Source organism: Macaca nemestrina, chromosome 18 (genome assembly GCF_043159975.1).
Source record: "Macaca nemestrina isolate mMacNem1 chromosome 18, mMacNem.hap1, whole genome shotgun sequence".
Classification (NCBI taxonomy): Eukaryota; Metazoa; Chordata; class Mammalia; order Primates; family Cercopithecidae; genus Macaca; species Macaca nemestrina.
The window spans coordinates 57,639,167-57,656,206 of NC_092142.1; the positions used below are offsets into that span (position 1 = coordinate 57,639,167).

General features: G+C 40.8%; 1 protein-coding gene across 6 annotated transcripts in view; it reads right to left on the reverse strand.

Moving 5' to 3' along the window:
* Positions 1–91: 91 nt before the first annotated feature.
* LOC105491503 (CCR4-NOT transcription complex subunit 1) overlaps positions 92–17,040 on the reverse strand; it is a 111,648-nt gene continuing 94,699 nt past the window's right edge. For 3 of the 6 annotated variants that reach the window (XM_071084664.1, XM_071084665.1, XM_071084663.1), the window contains exons 39-49: positions 16,724–16,955; positions 14,200–14,448; positions 12,263–12,426; positions 11,989–12,106; positions 10,305–10,406; positions 8,259–8,432; positions 5,477–5,626; positions 4,663–4,843; positions 2,844–2,976; positions 590–724; positions 92–431 (exon numbers count right to left, since the gene is read on the reverse strand). In XM_071084664.1, the coding sequence (XP_070940765.1) occupies positions 353–431; positions 590–724; positions 2,844–2,976; positions 4,663–4,843; positions 5,477–5,626; positions 8,259–8,432; positions 10,305–10,406; positions 11,989–12,106; positions 12,263–12,426; positions 14,200–14,448; positions 16,724–16,955 (1,717 nt within the window). In that variant the 3' untranslated portion in view covers positions 92–352. Of the gene's footprint in view, positions 432–589; positions 725–2,843; positions 2,977–4,662; positions 4,844–5,476; positions 5,627–8,258; positions 8,433–10,304; positions 10,407–11,988; positions 12,107–12,262; positions 12,427–14,199; positions 14,449–16,702; positions 16,956–17,040 lie in introns of all 6 variants that reach the window. The other 3 variants (XM_071084661.1, XM_071084662.1, XM_071084660.1) reach the window with 1 other exon arrangement.

The following is a 17,040-nucleotide window of genomic DNA, read 5'->3' on the forward strand; positions in this document are numbered from 1 at the left end:
ATGGCATCAGCTGCCTCTTTATTACAAGGTACCAGTTTATGTACTTGCCTTGGACACAGCTTGCACAAAGCCAAGAAGTTCCAGACAAAGGTTTTCTCTTTCATGTATTTACACAAGTTCAAAATGATATTCACAGCATCTTCTAAATTTTGGCCAAGAGTCAAAAAAATGCATTTAAACTTTGGAACGTGCCCACATAAGACAGGAGGCTGATCCCAACAGTAGTTGGGGCAGATACCCGCAAACCAAAGGGCTGGGAAAGTCAGGAAGAGCTGAAAGGATTCTTCAGTTTGTGAACTCGGTGCAGTGAGACCTCTAGGCTGACACACGTACAACGGAGATGCAGTTTCATCTAACTGGCACCTGTCCCTTCCATTACTTGCTGGGCCTGCTTCTGTCCCATGCAGCACTGTGCGACCGACTGGAATAACCTGAAGGATGAAGACAGTTACAAATCTGTGATTAAAGAGTAGGCCTAACAATACCCTGCATCTCATTCAACTACTAATCACTGACCCAACCTAGAGACAAATAAGGTTTTCAGTCTCCAGTCTCATTCCTAGACAATTAAAAATTACTTTGAACTCACTTTTCGATTTCTGGGGCACAGTGTACAAATTCATGGTTCCAGAACTTAAACGCTGGGTTTTTAATCAGCTCAATGAAGGTAATAAGAAGACCCCAAGGATGTGGCCTATTTACAATCAACCGTTCCAAGAGAACTCTGGGAAAGGGGAGAAAAGAGCTAGTTAATGCAGAGAAGCATACAAATTCATGATGATTCTTCCATTACCCTTTTTTCTAACTTCTCCCTGATTATTAAACCACAGGCAAAAGTTTTCACCTTTAGTAGTAAAGACAGGTGGATTAATCAATATACTCCAAATGGCATGGGATGGAATACCTGGGTTTGAACCTTGCTCTTAGCCCTAGAAGACTTAAGTATTAATGTCAAGTGCAGATAATGGTATCTATCTCAGAACTGTTCAGAATAAGGGGTGATGGGGGAGAGGAAGCCACATAAAGCCCAGAGTACATGGCACACGAAGTTAGTACAAAAAGTAATTTCCAGAATAAGCTCCCAGGCCAGGCATAGTGGCTCATGCCTGTAATCCCAGCACTTTGGGAGGCTGAGGCAGGTGGATCATCTGAGGTCAGGAGTTCAAGACCAACCTGGCCAACATAGTGAAACCACGTCTCTGCTACAAATACAAAAATTAGGCATGGTGGCACATGCCTGTAATCCCAGCAGTCGGAGACTGAGGCAGGAGAATCACTTGAACCTGGTAGGTGGGAAGTTGTGGTAGGCCGAGATCATGCCACTATACTCCAGCCTAGGCGACAGAGACTCTGTCTCACATAAATAAGCAAGCAAGCTCACTCTCAATGAAAAGTAAGGAAATAGAAAATAATAATTCTAACACTGCAGGCTGGACGCGGTGGCTCACGCCTGTAATCCCAGTACTCTGGGAGGCTGAGACGGGTGGATCACAAGGTCAGGAATTCAAGACCAGCCTGGCCAAAATGGTGAAACCCCGTCTCTACTAAAAATGCAACAAATTAACCAGGCGTGGTGGCAGGTGCCTATAATCCCAGCTACTCAGGAGGCTGAGGCAGAGAATTGCTTGAACCCAGGAGGAAGAGGTTGTAGAGAGCCGACATTGAGGCACTGCACTCCAGCCTGGGCGACAAAGTGAGACTGTCTCAAAAGAATTCTAACATTGCTAGTGCACGTGTAAATTGGTAAAATTTTTCTGAATGCCAGTATTGGCTTTTATATCCTTTCACATACCAACTGTACATGAAGCATAACAAAGATTACAAGCCCAAGGAGACTTACTGCAGCTTTATATAAACAAAATGGATCATCATCATCTAAGCATCCAATAAGATATTAAATTTTAGTACACAAAGGAATACCATATTTAGCATCATAGGTATTATTAGGCAAATGAGCAAGTTTTAAGAGTCTAGTCCAATTTTTAAAGTGTTTGTGTGTGTGTGTGTGTGTGTGTGTATATATATATCACAATCTCTCTAATGCTATATATAGTCTAGGCAATCCGGCAACAGATTCCTAACTATTGTTATTTCCTGTTATTGCTACTGCTTTCAACCCAGAGGTAATGAGGAAAAGTCCAAGGTCCTTAACACAGTCTTCCATAGGCATGCATGATTTAGGACTGGTTATCACCACCAACTCAGAGAAACTCCTGACCTTTAATCAAAATGTGCCTTGTGGTGTAAACTACTTTTCATTTAAGCCATGATTACGATTTATAATTCTCTACTTGTGATAGATACATGTTCATCAGAATGAGTATTAGGAGGGCAGCAACCATCCCCATTTTGCTCACAATTGTATCCCACACTTAACACATTATTGGACATGTAAAAGATTTTCACTGAAGGCCAGGTGCAGTGGCTCACACCTGTAATGCCAGCATTTTGGGAGGCTGAGGTGGGCGGATCACTTGAGGTCAGAAGTTCAAGACCAGCCTGGCCAACATGGTGAAACCCCGTCTCTACTAAAATACAAAAATTAGCTGGGCATGGTGGCAGGTGCCTGGAATCCCAGCTACTTGAGAGGCTAAGGCACGAGAAAGGTTGAACCTGGGAGGTGGAGGTTGCATTGAGCCAAGATCGCACCATTGCATTCCAGACTCAGTGACAGAGCAACACTCCATCTCCCAAAAAAACAAAAACAAAAACACCCAAACCAACCAAACAATAGATTTTCACTGAACACTGAAAGCATAGAGAATTTAAAAAAAAAAAAAAGAATTTAAGATGAAAGGAAGAAAACCCTTTTGAAGCATTTAAAAAATAAGCTGCTTTCTTACCTTGTGATCTGTTCTTGGATGGCTTCCGTATTGGCCTCTGCAAAAAGGTACAGCATGGTGCAACTGAAGTAGTGAGTGTGGCTATTTGGGTACCGGAGCTGATTTGCAATTGCATTCAAAAAGAGATAGCGACCTAGAAATTAAGAAACCTTGACTTAGGACTTAGTCTGAAAGGCCAACATGGGAAAACAGTTCTAACTGGCTAGGGTTTGGGTTTCTGACAGAGGCTTTCAAATTAATCTTTGGTTTAAAGCAGTGGTTCTCGGGACCCCGAAGAGTTCTCATTTCTGTGAGTTTTATTTCAGTATTTTCCACATTAGAAATTAGGTTTTTTTAAATATTCATTTTTAAAAACAGACCCACTATATGCTAATATAAGTAACATGAACTATTTTCTGGTGACACTCATCACTACGTTTTTCTACATTTTGCAGATCTCTAAGTCTTGCTTAATAAAAGACAACTGGATTTTCATTTCTGCTTCTGTGTTCAACTTGTTACAGTATATTTCATGTAACCTCTGAGAAATTCAACTGTACACATGACAGAATAGACCCAAAAATGTAAATGCTGTTTTATGATGAAAACAGTTTTGGGCCGGGCGGGGTGGCTCACGCCTGTAATCCCAGCACTTTGGGAGGCTGAGCCAAGTGGATCACTTGAGATGAGGGGCTCAAGAACAGCCTGGCCAACATGGTGAAACCCCATCTCTACTAAAAATACAGAAAATAAGCTGGGCGTGATGGCACGTGCCTGTAATCCCAGCTCCTCGGGGCTGAGGCAGGAGAATCGCTTGAACCCAGGAGGCGGAAGTTGTGGTGAGCCGATATTTAGCCACTGCCTTCCAGCCTGGGTAAGACAGCAAGACTCTATTGCTTTTAAAAAAAAAAAAAAAAAAAACGGTTTTTGACCTCACAGCCCTCCTAAAAAGGTCTTGACACCCTAAGGGTACCCAGCCCACATTTTGAGAACCATTAATCTAAACTACATCGGAGTAAGTATTATCTTAATTTGGTTTGGTTGTCTGCCTCTGCTTGACATTACTCGTGTTTGTGAGTCTATCACAGTGACACGTTTCTCTAAAGGCTTCCGTCCTTTCATTGCCGAGCTCTGGACGTGATGGTATTCAATTTTGTTATATCTTGAGTGAAGCTGTCTTAAATCCATCCCACATACAGGCATGCAGCATATATGCAACAATAATGTATCTCTCAAGAATCAATAAGCAAAGTTAAAGAGTAGTGTCCCCCTAAAATATATGTATGCAAAAACTGGACAGGACTGCACAACTAGTTAGCACCTAACTGGGGTCTCTATTATATAAGATACACATAGAGGACCAAAAGAAATGTAGCTCAAGCAGAAAAGCTGCAACCTGCAACAAGAGTTATACTGTGAGCTTTTTGCAGAACAGGAGAGTCCTATTTATTAATCTTTATACATGAACATTTAACAAGATACCTGCCAAACAGGCACCAATAAAAATGCTATTATTTAAGGCAGCCTAACAAAACAATGTAACAAGAGCCTATGTTTAAAGGGACTTTAAGTTTATTTTCACACTGAAAAACTTCAGTCACATACACCAAAACTGATACTGCATGATTCTGGATAATTCTTTCCTTTATGCTTTTTTGTATTTTCTGCACTGAGCAGATAATGTCCAATTAAAGATAAAATAATCAGCCAGACCTGTAAATAAATATACTGACAGAACATTCCTTCAACTATTGTGGCTTGAAGCATTTTTACATTTTTGATCAGACTATAGCAAAAAGCACAGAGAACTCTACTCTGAAAACTGGCAGGCTTCACTCACCCTCAGTGTCCAAGTCCACAGCCAAATTCTGGAAGATATCCATGTGTGCTGAGTGAGTGATGGTGCTCATTGAAGGCGTGCTGCCCTTGTTGTGGATGTGTGCAATGGCCTGAGTCCCGACATAGAGCACCAGTGCATTGATAAGCTGGAGGTTGTAGCGATTCCCAGGTTCATTGGATACCTTAAAATGAGCAAAACAGAACTCTTTATGCTTACTCCTGCAGAGGACCAATTCTAGCACCAGTATTTCTAAACCCTTCTTACACCTTCATGGAAAGGCTGAACATTCACGGTGATTCACTTTCTCGAATTTTTGAGATTATTTAACAAATACACAGATGCTCCAAAGGTGGTTGTATCAGTAAGAGAAATGTGATTTCCCTCAGAAAGCCAAAGCTTCTATCACTGTACTCAAGGCACAACTCTAAAGTTTATAAAATCAAAATATGCACTGTGTCAATTAAAGATTTGGAGAGAAAGTTGTAGTTGCATGGCATATACAGATTGTAAATATATATCTTTCCAAATACCCTACAGAGAAATGTAAATCAGCATCCACATATTCAGAAAAACCCTGGAAGTACCAACAGCTAATGACTGTCAGTGGTCTACTCTTATAGGGCTGTCTCGTCCAAAGCTGTAGCAAAATATCACTGATGAAATGAACTAGTAAAATACATAAATCCAGTTAACCTCACCCAACTGATGGAAATGACAATAAAAGACTAACTCCCAAATGGACCACACACAGAACCATACATAGAAAGTGCTTTCTATGGAAGACATAGCTGAGTTTTAAGCCAAACCAATTAACCTGTAGGTTGCTGCGCAGATCAGACAGAAAAGTGACTGGTGATCGAGTTTTAAGATAGGAATCCAAATCCTTTTTGAACTGAGGTGGCATTACTCCAGTGAAATTGGTGAGAATCCGGGGAGCAATGTTAATTTCACTCAACATGTCCACCTGCCACAGATAAAATGCAAGAATCACAAGCAGAGTCATTTTTATTAGTAAATTACATCTATGCTAAAAAGTGATGGGACTGTTTTTCTAAAACTAGATACACTATAAATGCCTTGAAGGGCACAGCTGCCACATTTTATTACTTTAATCAGTCTTTCTTTCTTTAGAAGAATCTTGGTACAAAATGATAAAAATTTCTCACTCCATAATGTTTTTCCTTTCCAGAAGCAAGATGCCTTTTGGGCAAAGGTCTAATTTGCACAACTGACTTTTCCTGGACTTGGATTTCAAAATAATAATCCAGAATAACATTCCTCACTCACCAAGAGTCTTTGAAAAGAAGCCCCAGCAAGACAAGACATCACACTTACTCCTTTTAAAAAAAAAAAAAAAAAATGAAGCCAGGCGTGGTGGCTTACGCCTGTAATCCCAGCACTTTGGGAGGCTGAGGCGGGTGGATCACCTGAGGTTCAGAGTTCGAGACCACCCTGACCAACATGAAGAAACCCCTTCTCTACTAAAAATACAAAATTAGCTGGGTGTGGTGCCTGTAATCCCAGCTGCTCGGGAGGCTGAGGCAGGAGAATCGCTTGAACCCAGGAGGCAGAGGTTGCAGTGAGCCGGAGATCGCGCCATTGCACTCCAGCCTGGGCAACGAGCGAAACTCTGTCTCAAAACAAAAACAAACAAACAAATGCATGTGACAGAGTAGAGACTACATTTAAACTATAGCTGGGCTCTTCTAGTGGTGTGCACCTCTAGTCCCAGCTACTCTGGAGGCTGAGGCAGGAGGACAGCTTGAGCATAGGAGCCTGAGGCTGAAGTGCACTATGTTCGCACCTGTGAATAGTCACTGCCCTTCAGTCTGGGCAACACAGTGAGAACCCCCTCTCTTAAACAAACTAACTATAGTAGCCATGTCAGGGTGTTGAGATTTTAAGTGGTCCTCTCTCTCCTTTATTCCAATGACTTAAAAAAATACAGTGGGTTCTCCATACCCTTAGGTTCCATATCCAATTAACCTCAAATAGAAAATATGGAGGATGAAGGTAGAGGCAGATGATGGGGTCAATAAAAAATAATACAACAATAAAGGCCGGGTGTGGTGGCTCATGCCTGTAATCCCAGCACTCTGGGAGGTCAGGGCAGGCAGATCATGAGGGCAGGAGTTTGAGACCAGCCTAGCCAACTAGTGAAACCCCGTACTACTAAAACTACAAAAAAAAATTAGCCAGGCATGGTGGCGGGCACCTATAGTACCAGATGCTTGGGAGGCTGAGGCAGGAAAATCACTGGACCCAAGGAGGCAGAGGTTGCAGTGAGCCGAGATTGTGCCACTGCACTTCAGCCTGGGCAAAAGAGCAAGACTCCTTCTCAAAATAAATAAATAAATAATAAAATAATACAATTAAAAAACACAAATTTTAGTAAGTTACTAATATAGTTTAAAATAGTTATTTCCATAATAGCATTACACTACATTAGGTATCATAAGCAATACAGATGTCATTTAAGGGGATACGCAAAGGTTGTATGCCACTTTACATACGAGACTTAAGCTTACTTAAAATTCGATGTCCCAGTGGGTCCTAGAACCAATCCTCCAAGAACAGCAAGGGACCAAGGAACAACTCACACAAACACACAGATACACAAAACTGTGAAATATGGAGACTATGGCAGGGCGTGGTGGCTCACGCCTGTAATCCCAGCATTTTAGGAGGCCAAGGCAGGCAGATCACTTGAGGTCAGGAGCTTGAAACCAACCTGGCTAACAAGGCGAAACCCCATATCTACTAAACACATACAAAAATTAGCCAGGTGTGGTGGCGCAATCCCAGCTACTTGGGAGGCTGAGGCGGGAGGATAGCTTGAACCAGCGAAGGGGAGGTTGCAGTGAGCCAAGATTGCACCACTGCACTCCAGCCTGGGTCACAGAGTAAGACTGCCTCAAAAACAGAAAAAGATTACAAAGGTCTGTTTGTTCTGGAATTCTTTGCCATGGGGGGCACACCCAGCAAATGACTGCCCAAACACCTAAGCTGGGGTTCTGTAAATAGAGCTAAATTTAATATCAAAAAAAATTTTTTTTTTTTTTTTTTTGAGACGGAGTCTCGCTCTGTCGCCCAGGCTGGAGTGCAGTGGCCGGATCTCAGCTCATTGCAAGCTCCGCCTCCTGGGTTTACGCCATTCTCCTGCCTCAGCCTCCCGAGTAGCTGGGACTACAGGCGCCCGCCACCTCGCCCGGCTAGTTTTTTGTATTTTTTTAGTAGAGATGGGGTTTCACCGTGTTAGCCAGGATGGTCTCGATCTCCTGACCTCGTGATCCGCCCGTCTCGGCCTCCCAAAGTGCTGGGATTACAGGCTTGAGCCACCGCGCCTGGCCGATTAATATCAAAATTAATATGAAAACTAGCAACTAGAAAAAGACTGTGAATCAACATTCACCAGCAACAGCAATAGCAACAATATCATACCCTGTATCAGGCTTAATAACATGATTATTTCCTTTAAAGAGTACCCTTAACAGTATGCATGTTATGTGGGTAGGGAAGTGCGGAACAGTCTACTTATCAGAGAAAGGACTGAAATACTAAGACACAAGTTTTCCTTTAACTAGTTAGAACCTTACCTTTAGATTAGGAGTGAATGGGTCGGGGAGCCTCATGTTTCGTGGAAAGGCACTCAGGATCAAATTTCTTAACTGGATACAATTAGGTGGGATCACATCACAGAACCCATAATGGTAATCACAAAGGAACTCTGGGAAATCATGCAAAAGAACCAGCAGCACTCTTAAAGTGCCCTATTTTTAAAAAACAAGAAAAATATTTCCACACTAAGTAAGGAAAATGGAGTAACATTTTCCTATTATAACGTTAAGCTCCCCCCCCCCCACAAAAAGAATAAAGTATACTTTAGTAACATTTCTTAAAAAGTTTTAGGCTTTAATTAACATTATCACAGACAATTTATCAAATATTTCCATTTACGTATGACGAAAAACTAGGCATCAGGAGTTTACAGGCTGAAATGAATATGCTAGAAGAGGAGGCTGGACAAAAAACAAAGATAACAATGATGTAATAAGCATCTTCAGAAGCTTCAAAAAAAAAAAAAGAACTAACGAAAATCAAAGCAGAGTAAAAGCGTATAATAATTTTTTTAAAGTACCAAAAGGGAGAAAATCAAAGCCCAAGATAGTTATTAGAAAAAATAAATTGATAAACCCTAACCAAGACTGACAGAGAAAACACAAAAATTAATGTGAGAAGTGACACATTACAGATCCTACAGTCATAAAAAATAGTTTCAGAACATTAAATGATTTTATGCTCATAAATCTGACAATTCAGATAGGTGGAAAATAGAACACCTTAGCATGTTGAGACACGCAAAGATTTCCTACACAAGTCACAAAAAGCAACTTTTAATAAAAGTTTAAAAATCTGCAATTTTGACTACAATAAATTTTAAAGCTTCCGATCCTCAAAAGACACCTCCCCTTTAAGGGAGTAAAAGGGCAAGCTGTGAGAATGGGAGATGTCTGAATATACAGTAACAAAGGGCTTGCATTTAAAACATATAAAGAATTATTTAATAAATAAAAATACAAACAAGAGCCAAGACTGGAAGAGGAGCACCACAAAAAGGTGATATCCATGGCTGATCTACACATGAAAACCTCATTAAGAAATCATTGGCCGGGCGCGGTGGCTCAAGCCTGTAATCCCAGCACTTTGGGAGGCCGAGACGGGCAGATCACGAGGTCAGGAGATCGAGACCATCCTGGCTAACACGGTGAAACCCCGTCTCTACTAAGAAATACAAAAAATAGCCGGGCGAGGTGGCAGCGCCTGTAGTCCCAGCTACTCGGGAGGCTGAGGCCGGAGAATGGCGTGAACCCGGGAGGCGGAGCTTGCAGTGAGCTGAGATCCGGCCACTGCACTCCAGCCTGGGCTACAGAGCGAGACTCCGTCTCACAAAAAAAAAAAAAAAAAAAAAAAAGAAATCATCAAGGAGGCTGGGTGCAGTGGCTCAGGCCTGTAATCCCAGCACTTCAGGAGGCTGAGGCGGACCGATCACTTAAGGTCAGGAGTTTGAGACGAGCGTAGCCAACGTGATGAGACCCCATGTCTACTAAAAATACAAAAAATTAGCCAAGCGTGGTGGCACATGCCTGTAGTCTCCGCTACTAGGGAGGCTGAGGAACAAGAATCACTTGAACCTGGGAGGCGGAGGTTGCAGTAAGCTGAGATCATGCCACTGCACTCCAGCCTGGGTTTCGGAGTAAGACTGTCTCCCCCCCCAAAAAAAAGGAGATAAATCACCAAGGAAATTAAATCCACAATGAGATCTCACAATACAACTGCCAAAATGGCTAAAATGAAAAACAGACAATACCAGATATGGCAAGATGTGGGAAAAAGAGTAACTCCTCTGTGCTGTTTAAAAGTGTAAACTGATACAAACACTTTGTAAAACTGTAGTATCTTCTAAAGTTGAACATACAAACACTGTACAATCTGGGTGCTGATTATGCAAGTACACTTGGTTTTTACACTTTTCTGAATGTATGTCTTGCCTTAAAGGCTTAATAAAAATAAGGCCTCAGATTCCTAAAGTGTATTTTTAAGATCTCAGTTATTTTAATTTGTAATAAATACAAGTTAATTACCTTGTAGAGGATTTGCATAGGTTTGGTGAGTTCCACATTTCTAAGGAAAGGCGCTAAATATTTGAATAAATCAATCAGTAGCTGTGCATACATAGGCCACCCCTGAAAGAAAGAAATGTATGAGTCATAATTATACTCAGCTTTTTTTCAGCCACTACAAGCTGCCCAAGCAGCTACACTGACTTAACTTCTTAACTTAACAGAGGAAGTATCTCTACTAAAGATCAGCATTAAAGGCCAGGCACAATGGCTCACGCCTGTAATCCCAGCATTCTGGGAGGCTGAGTGCCGCTGGATCACCTGAAGTCAGGAGTTCGCGACCAGCCTGGCCAACATGTTGAAACCCTGTCTCTACTAAAAATACAAAAAATTAGCCAGGCGTGGTGCTGGTCACCTGTAATCCCAGCTACTCCAGAGGCTAAGGCATGAGAATTACTTCAACCTGGGAGGCAGAGGTTGCAGTGAGCCGAGGTCGCGGCACTGCACTCCAGCCTGGACAACAAGAGCAGAACTCCGTCTCAAAAAAAAAGAAAAGAAAAAAGACTGGCATTAAAAAGATTAAAAAGGACCAAGTTATTACAGAGATAGTGGGAAATAATATTTGAAACAAACTGGCTCCAGAGATTTCAAGACATAATGGTCCCTGTGTACCTGCAGCAAAATTTAAAAATTTAAAGAGGAAACTTCTGATAGAACACAAAACAGTCAACTGCAGAAACTCACAACTAGAAATGTGTTTTCTTAATTCCTTATTAAGTCTCAGCCATTTCTTTTCCCTCCTTCAACTCCTCAACTCTTTGCAAATAACCTTGTTGAGTCCACAACATGAATTCTCTCTTTTCAGCCAAAGTCGGCCTGCTCACCCTCCCCCAACTATACCAATTATGTTCAATTAATTCCTGGATAATTGTATTTAATATGTTGTGTTTCTGTCTCCTAGAATACCCTTCTCCACCAAACAAAACCAACTTCATTTAAGAGCTATTTCACCTTCTTTGTCAAGTTCACTCCATTACATAGCAGTCACATTTCTTCTGATCTGAGGGGCCAAAAAATGGTACTTTCTGCAGTACTCATTTGCCAATTTAATTCCAAGATGGGAGGAAAAGAACTTCTCATGTTAACTGTTGTATTACCAATTAGATAAAGAACTTTTAAATAGAACTGGATCATAATCCTTCAAAATAACATAGCCCAGTAGTCCTCAACCTTAGTTTGAGAGCCTTCCACATTTAAAGTGAGAGTCTAAAATCAACAAGCTCCAGAGCCCTATTACCCAGAGATTTATTCAGATATTTATGAGGGCACACATGGATTTCAACTTTAAAAACAACACCCCTACCACCCCAAAAAACCCCTTAACTGACAAATATGTAAAATAAATCATTCCTGTGTATAAAGAAGCAAAACATTTTAAAAGAAAGGAAAAAACAATTTTAAAAAACTTGAGAGACTGACACAGGGGGCCCACAACCTTGAAGCAGCAACACCTAATCACTGAAGAATGGCTTTCAGGCAGAGACAGTCAAGTACTTGACTTGAGTGAACACTTAATAGAATTCCCAACTAAGTTTGGAAGAAGTACAATTACTACTAAATGACTAACAGAAATCTATAGGCAATGCTAATAAATAAGCCCAGGTAGTCATAGTCTTCATGTACAGGAGATAAACTGCAGCCACACCTTCTGCTGTGGCGTATGTGCCAGCATTCTTGCAATAAATATCCGATGAGAAATCAGTTCAAGCCAGGCATATACAAAGCCAGGGGCTTTGGTAGGCCTCAAGATGTGGAATGTATTGCTGAAAGAAGAAAAACCTTAGTCAGAAGCACAGTCCAACTTAAATACAGTGAACAGCACATGAATGTAGGCTCAAAATGCTCAAGGGTTCTACTCCCCAAATTTTACTACATTAATCCAGCAAACCTTAACACAAAATTTCAAACGCAATTCTCACCAGAAAGCTGTAAGTGTCTGGAAATTAATGGTTTCCAACACATGCTCAGGTGCATTGAGTTCCAAGAGAAGCATGATAAAAATTCGATGGTAGGGAAGCTGCTGAAATTCACTCTGACGAACATCATGATCCTGAAGGAGAACTCCCACTACTATACCAAGGACCTATATAAAATACAAATTAGAGCTTGTAAATCATTCGGATAATTCACTTACCACTTTGATGTCATGCTTTTTAAACTCTGCATTCTTAAACCCAACATTAAAAGAAAGCATATATACAATTTGAATACAAAATTACATGCTGGCAACCGATGGGGCCATAAATTGGTCTGACTCCACCTTCAGTGTTTTGTATGTTTCTTTGAATTTCAACATCCTTGGACCACACCTGAATACTCTCTACAAACGCCCAATGGTTTTTCTTCAGCTCTAGAAATCAGCAAGGCCCCCTTACATTTCACCATGTTAAACACAATATAACAATCTAATTTGTCTGGTCTGACATGAAGTTGACATGTGGCAATGATTTACACTTATCTTGGCATTTAGTAGGCAGGGGCCAGGAAAGCTGTTAGGCTGCAGAGATCTCATTCCACTTGACTTGCCCACTGAACAGTGAGGGGCTTGAAGAACACATCTCTAATTTCCCAAATCCAAAATCAAAATCCATTTTTACACGTATTTTTGCACTGCTTTAATATTCAGATTTCCAAGAACTCCACTGTGTAAATAAGCCAATGGCTAATGTCACTCACGTACTTGAGTTGCCAATCTATCAGCAGGGGGCACTTCTAGCCACCCACTCACAGTGATTCTGTGTATGGGGCAAATTCATACTGTAGTCACTCCCAAGCATTAACATACTGAAATACATTATGATCTCTTTTTGTGGTTCTATTAAGGCACTATATTCTGTTTCTAAGACAGAGCGGATATGTTTACATATTATCTACAAATTTAATTTCAGGACAGAAAAGAGGAGTTAACAAAATGTTTTGGGGAAGGGTTGGCCTCAATAGGGTTAAGAACCACTGATGTGGCCAGGCATGGTGGCTCATGCCTGTAATCCCAGCACTTTGGGAAGCTGAGGCAGGCAGATCACTTGAGGGACTCAAATAGGGTTAAGAACCACTGATGTGACCCGGCTCGGTGGTTCACGCCTGTAATCCAGGCACTTTGGGAGGCCGAGGCTGGCGGATCACGAGGTCGGGAGATCAAGATCATCCTGGCTAACACGGTGAAACCCTGTCTCTACTAAAAATACAGAAAATTAGCAGGGCGCAGTGGTGGACGCCTGTAATCCCAGCTGCACGGGAGGCTGAGGCAGGAGAATGGTGTGAACCTGGGAGGCAGAGTTTGCAGTGAGCCGAGATTGCGCCACTGCACTGCAACCTGGGTGACAGAATGAGACTCCGTCTCAAAAAACATAAAACAAACAAAACAAAAAATACAAAAAAATTAGCCGGGCGTGGTAGTGAGTGCCTGTAGTCTCAGCTACTCACGAGGCTGAGGCAGGAGAATGGTGTAGAGAGGAGGTAGATACAAATCTAGGAGGCAGAGTTTGCAGTGAGCCAAGATCGCACCACTGCACTCCAGCCTGGGCGACAGAGTGAGACTCCGTCTCAAAAAAAAAAGAAAAAAAGAAACCACTGATGTGGCCGGGCATGGTGGTTCATCCCCATAATCCTAGCACTCTGGGAAGCCAAGGCAGGTGGATCACTCGAGGCCAAGAGTTTGAGACCTGCTTGGGCAACATGGTGAGACCCTGTCTCTACTAAAAATAGAAAAGCTCCAGGCATCGTGGCTCATGCCTGTATTCCCAGCTACTTGGGAGGCACTCCAGCCTGGGTGACAGAGTGAGACTCTTTAAAAAAAAAAAAAAAAAAAAAATCCCACTGATGTAGACCAAGACTAAGGCAAGAAAGGGTTTCAGACCTTGTTCAGCAGATTAATCTTTGTGACAGTGTTGGTGGCCTCCCCTGAGTGTTTCACGAGCAGTGCAATGAGTCGAACAAAGGCATCCAGGTTGTGATAGCACTTGGCTCGGATCATGGTGGGATTAGCAGCAGGATTGTGCTGCTGCTCAGCCTGAGCACGGTAACTGATTTCAACACACATTTCAGTACACAGACGAAAGAACCTTGTTATGAGATCATCAGTCTTCAGTATTCCTTGCTGGTGCATCTACCACAGGAACAAAAAATAAAGACACAATGAGATAACACACACAAATAAACTTGATATACCTTTAATTTTCATGCTTAAGAGATATTCTCATTTGTTCCTCCTGTCATATTTCTAATTCTTACATTGTAATAAATGTATTATCAGAATTATTTTCCCATTAAGGTGCCATGACACAATTCCTCCAGTTTTAAGTTTAATGTAGAACAGGGAAGATGGAAACTGACAGATTATCATGGCAATTTTGAACAGTATGTCCCCACCAAATAATGTGGAAAATTAACCATGCAAATAAAACCAACTGTTCGTAACTTTAAGTCATATTAAGACATTGTGGACTCCAAAGAGGAGACTAAATTGCATGTATTTTACTTTCTCACAGAATTTAAGGTAATTTACTTCTCAAGGATTTGAAGATAATTTCCTCAAACTGACTTAATAACAAAGCTTTTAAAACTCCAACAAGCTACCCCCAGAAAAATCAATAATTTGTACAATAGGTAAGTACCAAATGGAAATACACACAAATCTGATCTAGGTATTTTAATGTAATAAAATGTTATACTAAGTTAAAATAATGTGGGAAACACAAGTTTATTTAAAAGAAAGGAAAAATTAGAAACTATATGACATATGAACTAGAAGTGAAGCACAGCGGGAATGTTATTTGGCTAGTTCCCCTCACTCCTTTAAAACAAACAAACAAAAAAGACAACAGTGAAATATGCATTAAGGCTACAGAGGAAGAACAGGTCAGTACTTACTAAACAGAGAAACCAAGTTCAGAAAAAAAAACTTCAAGGTTACCTTGAAATTTCTGAAACAACTGTCCCTGATAAGCAATAAAGATAACTGAATTGGTTAGACTATGATAATACTGTACCCTACTAGGACAGAATGCCAGCATGGCAAAGGGACTTTGTCTACATTGGTATCTGTAAAAAAAACTAAAAGTGACTGAGGAATAAGGACAGAGTACTATGGTCAAGTAGGAGCACAAGAAGGAAAGAATTTTCAGAAGGACACAAAACAGCACAGAAAAGTATAATACACTATCGTTTTCAAGAGAAAGATGAAATGAGAGCAAATAAGCCAGCAGGAAGGGCTGAGACAGGTGCCACATCCATACCCATGAAATAGTAATGATCGGAAAGACCAATGGATTCCAATTTTTTCCATTCAAATTACAAATCAGACTATAAACATGCAGTAATAACTTTTCAGTAGGGTATGCTTTGTAATTCCCTGGATTCTTTTAGGGGAGAAGTATACTCAGTATGATTTACTAAGTAACATTCATTTTGAAAAGTAAACCTAATTTCAAATAACTTCTAGAACTGAAGTCAGCTCTTCCACATTCAATTGTCATTAATTTGAAAAGAGACCTAATTTGTAATCTTTCTTTAGCAATATACCTAAAAGTTTTGGGTTCAGTCTGAAGAAATATAATGGTCAATCTGCAGAAATAAGCAGACAACTCACCCTGAAAAAGAATTCCTACAGTTCTAATAAAGGAAATTCCAAGGTCAATTCAGGAAAAGTACCACTCTTGCCAAGTTATATTATAATTAGGACACATGAACTTATTGTGTGATTCCCTCACAGTCACTGAAAGCAACCAGTGACGATCAAAAACAGAATGCTAAATGGTACTATGGCTTGGTTCTGACATTTTTCCTGTTCATCCTATTCACAGACATTCCTGCCAAATCTGATTTTCAGCTAGGAGCTTTGTTCCTAACACTTTTAAGTCAAAGTCCAATTTGTATCAAATCTAATGAAAATACTGAAAATTATTTTCCAAAGGAACATGTCACTAATTTAGGTAGATATTTTCCAAAGGAACATGTCTAATTTAGGTAGATATTTAAATTAGAAAATACAATAAAACATTCTACCATTTAAGTAAGCATTTTTGTCATTTTTTTTAATGTGGGCTATTGTGAGAATTTCACATATTTATTAGCCCACAGTCCCATCAGTGCTAGTAAATACACTTTGTAGTTTCATTATTCATTATCTGACCCATTGTACTTTGTAGCTGTGACAACTGAAATGGAATACAGAATCAATGGTGAGAGGGAATGTTGCCTTTATTGCTTAGTGATCAACCATGAGAAAACAGGCTGTAATTTAACCATACAATGATGACTGGGTTTGCATGAGTATGGAGGTAACTGTCTGACCACAGGTACGTAATACTGAGCTTTAATATTGGAGGCATCACACCCTACTTATGTTGAATAAAAAGCACCTTTCTTTCCAAAAGCTCTACCTGTCCAACAAACGCAGAGAAAGCTTTGGTGCTGTCGCGGCCAGCTGCTGCTGAATGGTAGAGATTCACCCATTCCCTCAGAAGATACTCTGCCTTCTCCCTCAGGCCTGGAGGGTCATCATACTCTGAGGCTTGAGAGATCCCAGAATGCATCATAAAGTTTGGGCCTCCGTGAGCACGATCAATCATTGCTTCATAGTTGGATCGCACTACTTCCATCAGCTGGGGCAATCTAGTACAATAAATCCAGGGTGAAAATCAGTCTACCCATAGCTGTGATTTTACAGACATACAGATGTACAGTTTACTTATTTAAC